This window comes from Dipodomys merriami, unplaced genomic scaffold (genome assembly GCF_024711535.1).
Source record: "Dipodomys merriami isolate MVZ:Mamm:240054 unplaced genomic scaffold, mDipMer1.0.p SCAF_67, whole genome shotgun sequence".
In the NCBI taxonomy this organism is placed as follows: Eukaryota; Metazoa; Chordata; class Mammalia; order Rodentia; family Heteromyidae; genus Dipodomys; species Dipodomys merriami.
Genome location: NW_027206257.1, coordinates 130001 through 145568, shown reverse-complemented (window position 1 = coordinate 145568; position 15568 = coordinate 130001). Strand labels below are relative to the sequence as shown.

Below are 15568 nucleotides of genomic sequence, written 5' to 3'. Positions count from 1 at the left end.
TAGAACATGAGACTTGAGCAGAAGAGCTCCAGGACAGTGCCTAGGCCTTGACTTCAAGCCCCAGGACTGACTAGAAAAAAAATCATCTTTGATGTTTGTGGAACTCAAATTCAAGGTCCCAGTTGATTGAGTGTGTCTGGTTTTACAGGGCTCCAGCAGGTAGAAGAATTACTATATTGTTCTTTTTTTGACAGTCCTAGGGTTTGAACCCAGGGCTTGGGCACTGTCTCTGAGCTTGTCTCTGCTCAAGGTTAGCATTCTATTACTTAAGACACAGCGCCACATCCTGCTTTTGCTGTTTACTGAGGAACCAAACCCAGGTCTTCATGTATGCCAGGCAAACACGCTACCACTAAGCCACATTGTGATTCCTGAAGAATAATTAGTATAATAATAAGTATATTTATAATATTTTTATACTTATATCATTATATTTCATTTACTATTGTAGCATGTATATTTTATCTATTATATATAACATTTATATTTATTTGTATATTTACTAGATATTATATAATATATAATGTATGTATGTTATAGAATATAATATGTAACATATTAATACATTTTATAAAAATGTTTTATATCATTGCACTTATAGCATTAATATAGTAATTATATTTATAATTCTAATATTTTGTAATAATAATTATTATGCTGGAAGAAAAACTGGGGTGTCTCCAGAGGACAAGAGGGCCCTGAGAATTGAGAGGGGAACCACTGGGCTCCTGTGCTTCCTTCCCATGAGTGACCATCACTGCTTGTGTTGGTGTTTGTGTCAGTGTCAGTACTGGGGCTTGAACTCAAAGCCCTGCATAATGTGGCTGAGCTTTTACTCAAGGCTGGTGCTCTACTATTTGAGCCATAGCCCCACTTCTAGCTGTTTCCAGTGGGTATTTGGAGATTAGATCTCATGGATTTTCCTGCCAGGGCTAGTTTCAAACTACCATCCTCAGACCACACCCACCAGAGTCAGTAGGATTACAGGTGTGAGCCACCATTGCCTGGCCTGTGTGTTTTGTGCTGGTACTTGGGCTTGAACTTAGAGCCAGGGCTTTGAATTTGTTGAGCTTGTTTTCTCAAAACCAACACTTTGCCCCTTGAGCCATATCTCCACTTCAAGTTAAGTGTCTCAGACATTCTTGTCCAGAATAGCTTTGTACCAGGATTCTCAGACCTCAACCTCATGAGTATCTAGGAATAGAGGTATGAGCCACTGGCACCCACTTTGTATATTTCTTAAATTAAATCCTGTACTCTCTCACTCCCAACCTTCAAGAGCTTCTGTTTCAGAATAAAATCCAAAGTCTCTACCATAGTCTAAGGGAACTTATCTTGTCTAGTGGTTCTCAAATACATCTAGAGGGCTTCTTTGAAGCAGGCAACACTGGACCCTAGCCCCTGACTAAACAGGTCTGGGCTGGACCTGCTAAAGTTCCTGGATGAGATCACTGCTTCTGGGTGGAGACCACACTTGTAACTCATTGCTCTGCACAAGCTGCCCACTGCCTGTCCTACAGCAAGCATATCCTCTACTCCACACACTGATTGTGATGTAGCCACACTGGTTTACTGACTCTAAGACAGGCCAGACACCCTCAACTTTGAGCTCATGACCCTACCTGATTCTGGGGCCTGGGTGAGTTGCCTTGATCTCCTAAGTCACTTTACCACATGACGCTTTTCTGAAATCATACCTCACTGTAAATTGCCAACACTCCTCCCTAGCACATCTCTCAATCTATTTTTCCATCATATTTTCAAACATATTTATACATTCTCCACCCTCCCCCACCCCCACACACTAAAGCATAGAACTTCAAAACAAAGTTTTTCTTTTCTACTTGCTACAGTGTCTAGAACCTAATAAACTCAATAGATAAAAAAGAGTGAGATGGGTAATAGTGTCACACCTGGAATGTTAGCTATTCAGGAAATTGAGATCTAGAATCACTTTTTCCATTTATTTCCCATTTTGATTAAAATTTAACCATTAAAGGAACTTTTAAAAAGAATCAAAACTTCCTTATTTTCTGCAGGTTTCCTTCACTCCCTTTCACCTAGTCTACCTCAACCTGTGTCCCCATGGGAGCTTTGGCATCTCAGAAAATGTGCAGTGCCCCAGACCCTAGTTAATTTCAGACAGAATCCAGCATTACCTTTAGTCATGTGGTGGGCAGAGCAGAAGGCATCTACCATGTGTGCTACCCACACCTCTCATCCACACCTGTGCTACTTCCATACTCCCAGCCACACGAGCACCACTGTGTCACCATTGCTTACACTGGCCTAGGCATGGGCTTCCATGGTCATCAGGACAAATGTCCTGAGAGCTATTTTACCTGCAACAGGTGACATTTCCTGATCTGGGTAATCACTGGCACTGGAGCAAACCAGGGCCATGGCACTGCAGGATGCATCTCTCTACAGCAAAACTTGGGGCCCTTCCTTCCCAGACACAATGGAGATCCTGGACAAGTCCCCTAGATGATTCCATGAATGTGTCTCACAGCCCTCATCTGTCAGAAATGAACAAAGAGGACAGAATTGTTCAAGTTATTTTCTTTCTTCATAGAAGGGTGCACTATCATCCTGCCCCCCAGAGCAAGGCAGCACACCAAATGGCGGGATCCACTTGGTTTTCATCCCAACCCAGGAATGATATTGTGCCTTTTCCTGTTGCTCAGGAGTCAGGATCACATCTTTGTAAACAATCGGTTACCAGGGCAATAGGTCACAGAAGGAAGACAGAAGGCATTATAACCATCAGTTCACCATCCCTAGCCAGGAGGCAGTGTACTTTGGGAGGCCATTGCTCAAAAACAAACATCCTTTTTACCTGCTAATGAAACTGCAACTCCACTGCACCCCATCTTTCTCATTAAAACAAAAACTTAGAAGAAAAAGGAAAGAGTGTTTTGGACTTCTTGCCAGGACTGGCTTGAAACCACAATCCTCAGATTTCAACCTCTTGAGTAGTGCCAAGCTTTTCCATGAGACAATTCTCTCAAATTAACCACCAAGAAAGAAGCAAAAAGAAATAGACAAAATTCCAGACCTTGAGCTGAAGATCATGGACAGCACAGCACACATGCCCTGATTTCAAGCCCATGACCTGCACATCATCATCATCATCATCATCATCATCATCATCATCATCATCATCATCATCATCATCATCATCATCGACATCATCATTATAATGTGAATTAAAAAAGTATAAGACCCTATTAAGAATATTAAAATTGAGTGAGTCAGGCATTTTTTGGTGGCTGACATGTAATCCCAGTTAGAAGCATGAAATCTCAGGATGGTGGTTAAAAGCCCACCTGGGCAGGAAATTCCATGAAGCTCTGATCTCCAACTAACCAGCAAAAACCAGAAGTAGAGCTGTGGCTCAAGTGGTAAAGCAACAGCCTTCAGCAAAAAAGCAAAATAAGTGACCAGGCCCAGATACATAGGGTAGGACAACTAATAATTAATTAATTAAATACAAATACATAAATAAAATCAGAATGGAAGAAGAGCACAAAGCGCCAATTCCAAATCTTAAAATGAGCAGAGAATTGGTGGCTTACACCTGGAGCTCAAGCTACACAAAAGACAGAACTTGAAGATCTCGGTTCCAAGGCAAACTAGGCAGAAAAGACCATTAGGGATTTGTGAATGTGTATCAGTCCTGGGTCTTGAAGCCAGAGCTTGAAATAGAAATACGTTTCTTAAAGGTAGCACTCTACCACTTTTTCTCTTTAGGGGATTAAATGGAGATATATCTTACGGACTTACCTGCCTGGGCTTTCAACCTCAATCCTCAGATTTCAGGTGCTGATATAGTACCCTCAACTTCTTAACTTCTATGAGAATTTTATCTGCCATGAACTGCCAAAAAGTAAAAGAAGCGAGAAGTTGATCTGTGTGGCTCAAGCCACAGAGACTGCTTCCTTTTAGGGAAAACAAACAACAAAAACCCTCATACACAGTGGCCCTGCCCTGCTTTCAAACCCAGGAAGTGATCAGGCCCTATGTTCAAGCCCTAGGACCATCACCACCAACAACAAAAGAATGACTCAGGGACAGGGACTAGGCCCAGAATTCAAGCCCTAGGAACAGCATCAAAAATAAAAGAAAAACAAATTCAGAGACTGTGGCTAGGCTCCAGAGTTCAAGCTCTAGAACCAACACCAGGACACACACACACACACACACACATGAGAAATGAACAAAATAATGAGAAGATGGCAAAAAAAGAGAAAAGTCAATGAAATATTTTTAAGTAGTAGCTCATGCCTATAATCCTAGCTACTGTAGAAGCTGAAATCTTAGGATTGTAGTTCATAGTCAGCCTGGGCATGTGTGCCAGTACTGGTGCCTGAACTTGTGCTGTTTTGCACAAGACTAGAACTATACTACTTCCAAACACTTGGTGATTAATTGGAGATGAGAGTCTCAACAACTTTCCTGCCCAGGCTGCCTTTGAACCACTATCCTCTGATTTTAGAGCCTGGGTAATGTCCCTGTCTTCCCATGAGAATCTATTTTTTTGGTTGGTCATGGGGCTTGAACTCGGCCTACACACTGTCCCTCAGCTCTTCAACTCAAGTCTAGTGCTCTACCTCTTGAGCCACAGTACCACTTCTGGTTTTTTGGTGGTTTATTGGAGATAATTGTCTCACGGACTTTCCTTCCCAGGCTGGCTTTGAACTGCAATCCTCAGATCTCAGCCTCCTGAGTAGCTTGGATTACAGGCGTAAGCCACTGGCACCCAGCTTTCTTTTTATTTTTTCTTTTTTGTGGGTGATGGGGCCCGCTCTAGCTCTGGATGCTGTCCCTTAGCTCTTCAGCTCAAGGTAAGCATTTTACCACTGAGCCACCTTCCCAGCTCCCCCAGCTATGAATTACCAAATTTGTTTTACACAGCCAGATGTTGAGATGCATCTCAAGGTTCAGAGCCTGTCAGCCTTGCTCAGGACAGGGGAGAGACTCCTGCACAGTGATCTTGCCCTGATTTCAGGTCTAGGAACAGTCACCACTCCCTGTGTTCCAGCCCTAGGACCAGAACCAAAAAATAAATAACTCCCCCGTTTTCACTGTATTTGATGTTGGTATAATTTGTGAAGGGGAAGGGGAAGGGGAAAAACAAATTTTTTAAATAGGGATACAGGTGGACCTATTGCAACAATGAGATGTACAAGATATTATGTCGAAAAATGAACTTTACAGCTTTTGCCTGTGTGTGGGGGGGGGAACGGGGGGGAGGGTGGAGAACATTATATAAACAAAGCCATCAATGAAGCTGTGGCTCAAGCTGTCACAGTCTGCTAGTCTTGAGAAAAACAATACAAAAAATGCTTCATTCATAGTGGCTCTGCTCTGACTTCAAGCAGGAGAGTGGCCATGTCATGAGTTTAAGCCCTAGCACCAAAAATGAATGAATGAATGAATAAATAAATAAATAGAGCCAGAACTTTATCTGTGGCTCAAGCCATGGAGACTGCTAGTCTTGAGAAAGAAAGGGAAAAACCTCAGACACAGTGGCTCTGCCCTGATTTTATGACTAGCAAAAGTTAAGGCCCTATATTCAAGCCCTAGGACTAGCAATAAAGAAAAAACAAAACAAAACAAAACAAAAACAACAACAACAAAAACTTGGCAAAAACTCTGCAAAAAAGCCCAAGTCCTAAGTTCAAGCCAGAGGATCAGCACCTAAAATAAATGCAGAAAGAAAGACAAATGCGTAAAGAGCCAAAATTTGAACTGTGTCTTGAGGTGGGAAGCCTACTACCCTTGAGAAAAAATTAGGAACAATGACCAGCCCTTGAGTTCAAGTACTATAACAAGCTCCAAAACAACCAATAAAACTCAAAACAAAAACTGCAGAAAGAATGGCCAGGCCTAAATAATAAGCTAGATGACATGAACTTACAAAAAAGAGAAAAGGAATAAAAAATTAAGTGAAAAGGAGGGCAAAAATATTAGAGGCAATTCAAGATTTTAAAAAATATGGTTCATACCTATAATCCTACCTGCTCAGAGGGCTGAAATCTGAGCATTTGTGTTTTGAATCCAGCTTGGGCAGAAAAGTCCATGAGAATTCTTTTCATTTGTGCTATTCCTGGGCTTGAACTTGGGGAGTTTTGCTCAAGGGTAGAGCTCTACTGCTTCCTACCTATTGCTGCTTAATTGGTGAAAAACATCTCATGGATTTTCATGCCTAGGATGGCTTTGAACCTTGGCTCTCAACTTTCAAGACTCTGTATCGTCATCTTGGCTTCTTGTAGTACTCTTTTCCTTTCTGTATTTTTTGTCAGTTGTGGGGTTTGAACTCAGGACCTGTGTGCTGTCCCTGAGCCTCTTGTACTCAAGGCTTGTGCTCTACCACTTGTGCTATAGCATCACTTCTGGGTTTTGAGTGGTTAATTGGACATAAGAATCTCACAAGGGAACTGGGAAAGTGTCTCAGTGGTAAAGCGCTTGCCTTGCATGCTTGAGGCCCTGGGTTCAATTCCTCAGCACCACATAAGTAGGAAAAAAAGCCACAAGTGATGCTGTGGCTCAAGTGGTAGAGTGCAAGCCTTGAGCTGAAGAGCTGAAGGAAAGCACACAGGCCCAGAGTTCAGGCCCAAGACCGGATCCCCCCCCCCCAAAAAAAAGAAGCTCAGGGACAGTGACCAGGCAGAAGAGTTCAAGCCCCAAGACCGGCAAAAAGAAACAAAGAAAAAAGAAAGTGAGTAATTAAGCTGTGGCTCAAGGTATGAAACCTGTTAGCCTGGAGAAAAAAGGTAAAAAACGTAAAGAAAAATTTAAAAAGAAATTATTCCCAGTACCACACCTTCCAGTGCACTTTTCCCTACATCCTTAGTGTGCAGGCAACCAGGCCAATGCCCCTGCTATATCCTATGTCTCAATGACAAAAATTTCAATTATTTGAAAACTGCCTTCCAAGAATTGCCACATGGGACCACATGGGGAATTATTGACCATATGCAATTATTGACCTCAAAAATATTTATTAACATGATTTCTTCTATTCTTGTGATTTTTCTATGTCCTTCTCATCATTACTTCCCTAGCACCTAGCAAATTACCTGGAATAAAAATAGAGAAACATGTCTGCTTACTGAACATCTGCATGTATATTTAGAATACTAAGCTAGTTTCAATGGGGTCATCAACACTGAAGATTTTTTACTATGAGCCTCATACTTTGTAAAAAACAAAACAAAACACATTTTACCCTCAAGAACTCTACATTTGCCAGTTGCCAGTCACTGATACTGTCATCCTAGTTACTAAAGGGAAGGAGGTGCTTGTGTTGTTCAAAAATATTGATGTTATAAAGATAAGGAAAAGCTGATAAATTATTATAGACTAAAAGAGATCAAGTATACACAACTACATATAATTCATGATCATGTATTGGTTTTTAGAGAAAAAAATTGATAAGGACAGAATTGAGCCAATTGGCAAAACTGGAATATAGACAAAAGATTAAGCAAAAGTATGGCATTGTGATTAATTTACTGAAGTTGATAACTATACTGTGGCTATGTAATAATGGGACATTTTTGTCCTGAGATCAAGATTAAAATATGTAGGAATAGAGAACTACGAAATATACAATTTAATCTCAAATGTATGTCCACAAAGAGAACATACATGCAAGCATAAGTGATTAAGCAAATGAAGGAAAATATTAACCAACTGAATTTGCATAAAAATCACAGAAATAGTTTATATTCTTTTTGTGACTTTTCCTAAATTTGACTATTTTTAAACAATACTAGATTGAATAGTGAAGAGATGCACTTGAACTGCAGAAGATAAGTTCCTGAGGATTGTTCTGAGAAGGCTTAATGGAGAATGCATGCATTGGGGGATAAGAATAAAAGATCAAGTGTTACCATATGAAAATTATGGAAATCCAAACATTCAGACTACAACAATAAAGTACCAAGAGTAAGAAAATTCACAGATACAGAAAATAACTCAGGGCTACTGTGGATTGAGGGCTGAATGGTTTAATGGCCCCAAATTTTTGTTGAGGGTGATGGATATGTTTTGGATAAGATAAAGGTGATGGTTCTACAATACTGGAAATGTACTGAATGTCAATGAATTGTGGTTATAATAATAAATGTTATTACTATTTCCCTATGAAGAATAAAAAATCATCCCAGTTTAGAGGCTACTGTTTGCAGGAAACTCCCTGACATTATATATTCACAGGAAACTGTACTCTTTATTTCTTACATTCAGTAGATTTTAAACATGTATTTCTTTATGTGTTTTTTTCTTCTTTTAAGGTAGAACTTTGCTAGCACAGGCCGGCCAGGAATGTGCAATTCTGCTACTTTGTTCCTTGAGGAATGTCTTTCTTCTACACAAGACATTCCATAATAAAATTTATTATCTAATAACAAAAGCAACAAGATCAAGTGTTACGTTCCTTACCCTAGGACTTAGGAGCAAACAGGACATCCTGACTTATATCAGCTCCCTCTGTCCAGAAAGCATTGTGTGCCTGGTGCTTACTGGTTTATAGAATGTCTCCTGAGCCTGGGAAAGATAGGCATAAAAGGAAAAAGCATCCCTTGTCCTGTGCATGAGCAGGCAACCGAATATATGTTGTATTAAATATTTCTCTGGATATAGAACCTCCCTACCCCTCTCTGACCTTGGATATGCATATAGCTCCCAAGTCACCAACAAAGAGCAAGGCTTTGCCCAAGGCTATTACTTCCATATGGTAAATGGTTACTATCTCAGTTTTTAATTCACTGAAGTGTCAAAAATAAATGAATCAAAATCACCAAGAAGTAATAACTTACCCTGGCAAGTTTGTCTGGTTTGCAGGAGATGTACAGCTGGGAAAACAGCTCTGTTATCCCTTCAGAAAAATCTTCATCTCCTGAAAAAAAACAAAGTCTCACATGAAAAATATTCCAGCAAAACTGCTGAGGTTCACAAGAAAGGTAAGAAGGAAGAGGAGTGAAGGCAGCAGAAGTATTCATAACAATTTAATGAGCATGGAATATGAGTGCTTATACAATTTTTTTCCTTTCCTTCTGAGGGTTTTCTGATGCATTGTTATCATTATCCAGTCTTTCAGTTAATGTCCAATTAAGACAAACATTTCTGACACTTTTCTTCCACCACTGGTTAAGCTGAAGCTACAGGTGCTACGGATAATAATATTCACTCGGCCTTCTGAGCTTTCTTGGCAGACTTGGTGACCTTGCCAGCTCCAGCACACTTCTTGTCCACAGCTTTGATGCCACACACAGCAACTATCTCCTATTACAAACAGCAAGATGATCCAGAGGAGAATAGTCAAAGAAGCTCTCCACATACACAGGCTTGCTGGAATCATATGAAGCATGACAGCATCACTACACTTCAGGAATTTAGGACTAGCTTCCAGCTTCTTACCAGATCTGCGTTCAAGCATCTCTTTCCACTCAGTAAACTTACAAGCAATTTCAGCTGAGTGCCAATCCAGGACAGAGGCATAGGAAGCACTAGTTTGGCCTGGATGGTTCAGGAAGGTCACCCAAGCTGTGAAGCTAAATGCTTCCTTGGGTGGATCATTCTTGTTGTCACCACCAATGTTGTCATGGCAAACATCTTTGGCTGACATGCTTATAGAATTTTTTTGTGCACAGTATGTCAATGGATGTTCTTAATGGGCTTATAAGAAAAGTGGGTATTATCACACTTGTGTGATAAAGATAATGCAGGCTGGAAGAGGTCAAGAATTTTTACAAGATCTCCTAGCAAAGATAAGAAGTTAAACCTTGGCCTCCACTTTCAATGTTCTTTGCACCACATTACAGAAGAATGAATGGAGAGTATGAAGCAGATATTATATAAAGAAAATGGAATTCAGGGCTGGGAATGTGGCTTAGTAGTAGAGTGTTTACCTTGCATGCATGAAGCCCTGGGTTTGATTCCTCAGTACCACACAAACAGAAAGAGCTGGAGGTAGCACTGTGGCACAAGTGGTAGAGCATTAGACTTCAGCAAAAAGAGGCTCAGAGACAGAGCCCAGGCTCTGAGTTCAAGCCCCAGGACCAGAAAAAAAGAAAAAGAAAATGGAATTCAAGTTGGGACAGTAAGACTCCAGGAGAATCCAGGTTATCCAAGAAAATGGGAAGAGTTTCAGGCAGAGGAAATGAGTGCCAAGATTAGGGGGATGAAAGCATAGCAGGAAGTTTAGAATAAGCAAAGGAAAAAACAACAAAATAGGATCCAGCTAAGACTGAGCCTTTATACCCTCTTAATATCTCAAAGTTTCTACCAAAGAGATGAGGAACTACTGATGATTTTTAAAACAGAGACAGGTAAGATCAAATTTAAATCAAAGAGAGATCACTTTAGTGGCTGAGTACAGAACTTATCAGCACTAATCTAGGAATAAACAAGAAAGTAAAATTGAGTCAATAATCCATGATCCAAGTAAGAGACGGTGATGTGTAAATCAGAGGGAGAAAGGATTCTTAAATGTTGGAAGGGTGCTAAGGAAAATGTTGAAATTATCATGAAGATGGGAACACAGAACACCTTAGTAGAGAAACATGCAAACATAAGGATAAGTCAAGAGCAAACTATAATCAAGACAGACAAACAAATTGTCAGGAAATATTCTTTTTCTCTTTACACACCTAAATCCTATCCATTCACCCACTTTGAGACCAGCCTAATGTTTTAGACATTAGAATCTATATATTTATTAATCACCAGTCTATAGCTTCAAAGGGCAAATTATTACTTCTTTATACCTGCCATTGTCTCCAAAAGTCCCTGGTTGGTGGGAGGGGGGAATGTATCATGGCACATTTGTCCCTCTCAGTTGGCATTTAAGAGAGAGAATTAAAATGACTTAGCAATCCAAGTTTAACATGGATTGTGAAGGTGATCTCATTAATACCATCCTTACCTATGTACCTCATTTAAGCAACATTTAATTATTCCAACTAAATCCTGCTGGGTGCAAGAAATTAATCTGAAAACATAATGAGATAACAATATCACAAAGTATTGACAAAATGATCCAATGGCATGCAGAATTTTTTATTTAGATTTATCTCACTCTGTTCTAAACATATTTAATATATACTTAGAATATAATTAATATTTGAATATGTACATTGAATTTACAAATGTACAAATATACAATGTATTATGTTTGAGTTTATTTAAATAAACTTTTTTTTTGGTAAGAGTTGTGAACAAAAAGGAAATGGGTCACTGTTGTGGCTCATGTCTGTAATCCTAGCTATTTGGGAGGTGAGAATGGAGAATTATAATTTGAGGTCAGGCTTAACAGCACAGTTTGTGAGATCCCCTTCTCAGCCATAGCCTGGTACAGTAGTATCTGTTCATCCTCTTACATTAATGTGAGAGGCCAAAATTAAGAGGATCTCAGTTCCAGCCCAACCTGGGCAGAAAATTTTAGGAGATTCCATCTCAACAGAGAAGCTGAACACAGTGGCAAATGCCTGTGATCCTAACAATGACAGGAAGACTGAAATGGGTAACTCTAGTTCAGGCATGCATCCAGGAAAAACCAGACTCTCCCTGAAAACAGTCAAGGGAAAAGAGGGCCCAAGGCATGGCTCAGTGGTACTGTGCCTGCCTACTGACTTTGAGTGAGTTGAGCTCAAACCCCAGTACCACCATAAACAAAGGTAAACAATGGTGGAAGATCACTGTCAAATGCTTTCCACTGAATGAAATATATATTAGGCAGGAGTGTGGCCCAGTATTAGGCTAGAGGTGGAACTCTGTCTTAGAGGACTTGGCTGAGGCTCTGTGTTTGGGGACTGGCACTGCGGTAAGGAGAAGTTGCATTGAAAGTATGTAGGATGGTGCTGGTGGTTCATGGCTATAATCACAGCTACTCAGGAGGCTGAGACTTGGAGAATGGACCTTTAAAGCCAGCCAGGCAGAAAATTCTGTTTAGATCTATCTCCGCTTAGCAAGAAAAAGACAGACTGGTATCTTGGTTCAGAGTGGTAAGACATCAGCTCAGTTCAAACTGTGGTCCTGGCACCAAAAACAACAATAAATAAATAAATAAATAAAATAATAAAGTGTGGGCTTTGGAGGAACTTTGCAAGAATGAAGGGCTCTCCCAAAATAGGAAGACATATTCTTAGGCAAAGGGATGGTAAGGACCAAGGATGCTGATGGAAAAAGATGACCAACACTGCCACACCACCAGGTTCCTAAATTTATCGCCCATTAGCTACTTCCATTTTTTCCATACTTCATTGAGATATCATTAAATGCCAACATCACTGCTGAATTCTCAACAAATATCACTGAGGAGGGCTGGCACAGAGTGTGAGAGGAGCTGGGAAGGAGTCTGTTTTCGGAGTCATTTCTGGTGAACATAATAGACAAAAATCCAACTGTTTAGAAAATGCCTCCAAGTCCTCTGAATGGTATTTAAAGATCAAGAGTCCCATTCGTGGGCAAAACAAGATGCTGATTACAGAACGAATGCTGTTAATTGCACAAATAAGTTTATAAATAACACAATTGTCATATTGAGGCCTAGTTAGAAAAAAATGCAACTATCTAAACACATCACAATGGCTTTATGTGTTTCCTAAGTTAAGCCATCTAAAAAGAAGATTTTTTTATCTATTATATCTTTGGAATCATGAAAATAATTAGTATCTCTTAGTTAAGACTATTATACTTTATTTATTTTTCTGTTTGTGGAGCCTGAACTCTGGGCCTGGACACTGTCCTTGGCTCTTCAGCTCAAGGCTAGCATTCTACCACTTGAGCCACAGCGCCACTTCAACCTTTTCTGCTTATGTGATGCTGAGGAACTGAACCCAGGGCCTCATGCATTCAAGGCAAGCACTTTACCACTGAACCACCTTCCCAGCCCCTGAATACAGTATTTCTTTTAGTACTTATTTTAACAACCTGTGAGGAATTAGATTGGGTTACCTTATAGATGAGAAAACAGCTCAGTATCAAGGAACTTTTCAAGGTCACCTGGCTTTAGTAAATGACAGATCTTCATTTTAACACAGTGGAAAACTCCAAAAGCCCATCATAGTTAACTGCCATCTCAATATTTCAGAACAACATTAAGAACTTACATTCAAAAAACTTTTTTCTTTTGTGCAAGTCATGGGGCATGAACTCAGGGCCTGGGTGTTGTCCCTGAGCTGTTTCAGCTCAAATCTAATACTCTATCACTTGACTACAGCTCCACTTTGGGCTTTGGGTAGTTAACTGGGGATCAGAGTCTCACAGACTTTGCTGGTGAGCTGGCTTTAAACCCAGATCCTGGATCTCAGCTTCCTGAGTGGCTAGGTTTACAGGTGTGAGCCATTAGAAAATATTTTCTAATCAGGAAGCAAGCTTTTACATAGACTAAGTAGTCATTTATTAGTAAGGTGTTATACAACTGTCTAGTTTGAACTCTTAGAACACACGGCTGAAAACAACAAACAAAAAAGAAAATGTCCCAGTCTGCAGAAAATCTGTACTCAAGGAATAAAGAAAGTCCCTCCCTGAGAAATGTTCAGTCTTTCTGTAGAAAACTTGAAGACTAGTTATTTTACAGTAGATTAGAAATAGAAAAAAACAAATGAGATTAAGAGGATATTAGTGACAAGCACACTGACAGTTCAAAGAAGTAAAAGAGAAACCCATCTTTAAATGCACTGACATTTGGAAAATTTTAATTTTGCAGCCCTCATACTAGTCTCAGGACCTCTTAATACTTTTAAATTTTTGAGAGCCCCCAAAGAGCTAATTAAAAATGTAAGTAGACAGGCTTGGAAGGTGGCTCAGTGGTAGAGTGCTTGCTTTGCGTGCATGAGGTCCTGGGTTGGATTCCTCAGCACCACATAAGTAGAAAAAGCCAGAAGTGGCACTGTGGCTTAAGTGGTAGAGTGCTAGCCTTGAGCTGAAGAGCTGAGGGACAGTGCGCAGGCCCAGAGTTTAGGCCCCACAACTGATAAAAACAATGTAAGTAGAGGTAGGAACTGGTGGCTCTCACCAGTAATCCTAGCTACAGATTCGGGAGACTGAGAGCCATAGATTGCTATTAAAAGCTAGCTGGCTTCCAATGTATAACCCCTCTTTTCACTGTATTGGATGTTGGTATAATTTGTGGAGGGGAAAGGAAAAACAAAGTGTTTAAATAGGGATACAGGTGGACCCACTGCAACAATATGTACAAGACGTTATGAAAAAAGTTTACAACTTTAGCGGGGGAAGGGAGGGATAGGGGAAACAAAGGAGGAAGCAACAATGCTTGATAAGAAATGTACTCATTACCTTACTCATGTAATTGTAACCCTTCTGTACAGTATTTTCACAATAAAAAACACAAATTAGAGGGGAAAAAAAAGCTAGCTGGAGCAGGAAAGTCAGTGAGACTCTTATTTCCAATAAACTACTCAGAAAAAAAACAAAAAACAAAACAAAACAAAAAACAAAGTACACCTGTGACTCAAGTGGTAGAGTGCAGCTCAGGATCAATGCCTAGGTGCTGAATTCAAGCCCAGGACTGCCACAAAAATAAATTAAATAAAAATAGGGGATACACACACACACACACACACACACACACACACACACACACACACACACATACACACACACTAAAGAAACAGACAGATACAGACAGATATGTTAAAAAGTAGAACACATCCAATGAGCAATGCATCAGGTATTGAGTTCAAGTCCTAGTTTCACATCCCAAACAAAAGAAAAATTAGAACTGAAGTGCTTATGGTAGTTTTGCAAACTTAAGAAAAAAAAAACAGTACTTGTTTATATACATTTATTGAAAATAACTGTAATTTCCACAAAAGGTGAAATTTCAGCAGAATAATACAATTGTTTTACATATTTAATGAATCTCTTTATCCTTTAGCCTAATGAAAGACACATGTGTTCTCATCTGCTTTTACACTCTGTCTGCTGGGGTATGTTGTTTTAAGTATATGAAGGAAATCTACCTCACAAAGTCACTTAGTTAGAAAAGGAAGAAGTTTTAGTAGCCTTCTCAGATTATCAGTAAAGGAAATGCTTACATATTCCTTAATACTATACTAAAACTCAAGTAGTGTCATCTCTTAAAATTTAGTTGTAATGATATACATAGCAATGAGCCTGAAGCTATACCATAAGATTTTCTGATTGGATGTATTGAATTAAAATGCATTAGTCTTTTTTTTCTTTTGCCTGTGCATCATTTGCTAACATCACACATTAAATAATGGGAAAATACTCACTCCGAGTCACACAAATCTTTCAAATGCTGACCAACTGTCTTGAAATGAATGAATATAGCTGTTATTTTCAACACAGATTTCATCAGCATAGTCTGTAAACAGCACTGGGAAGCTACAAAGCTCAACAGATCAATAAATCCACTCTACAAAATTGAAAGTTAGTTTGAATGTATAGCATGACTCATACATAGTTGCTTTTCTTGTTGTAAAGGCTCATTTCATTCACTTTTAAGAAATGTTCACCAAATAGTATTCTAGTCTCTGGGCTGGGAAGGTGGCTCAGTGGTAGAGTGCTT

At 39.6% G+C, this 15568-nt stretch overlaps 1 protein-coding gene across 1 annotated transcript in view; it reads right to left on the bottom strand.

Annotated features, from left to right (window-relative positions):
• The window catches only part of LOC138815792 (protein FAM114A2-like), a 71934-nt gene that overhangs the window by 13870 nt on the left and 42496 nt on the right, over nt 1-15568 (bottom strand). The window contains exon 7 of the mRNA XM_070005152.1: nt 8829-8908. Coding sequence (XP_069861253.1) covers nt 8829-8908 — 80 coding nt within the window. The remainder of the gene's footprint in view (nt 1-8828; nt 8909-15568) is intronic.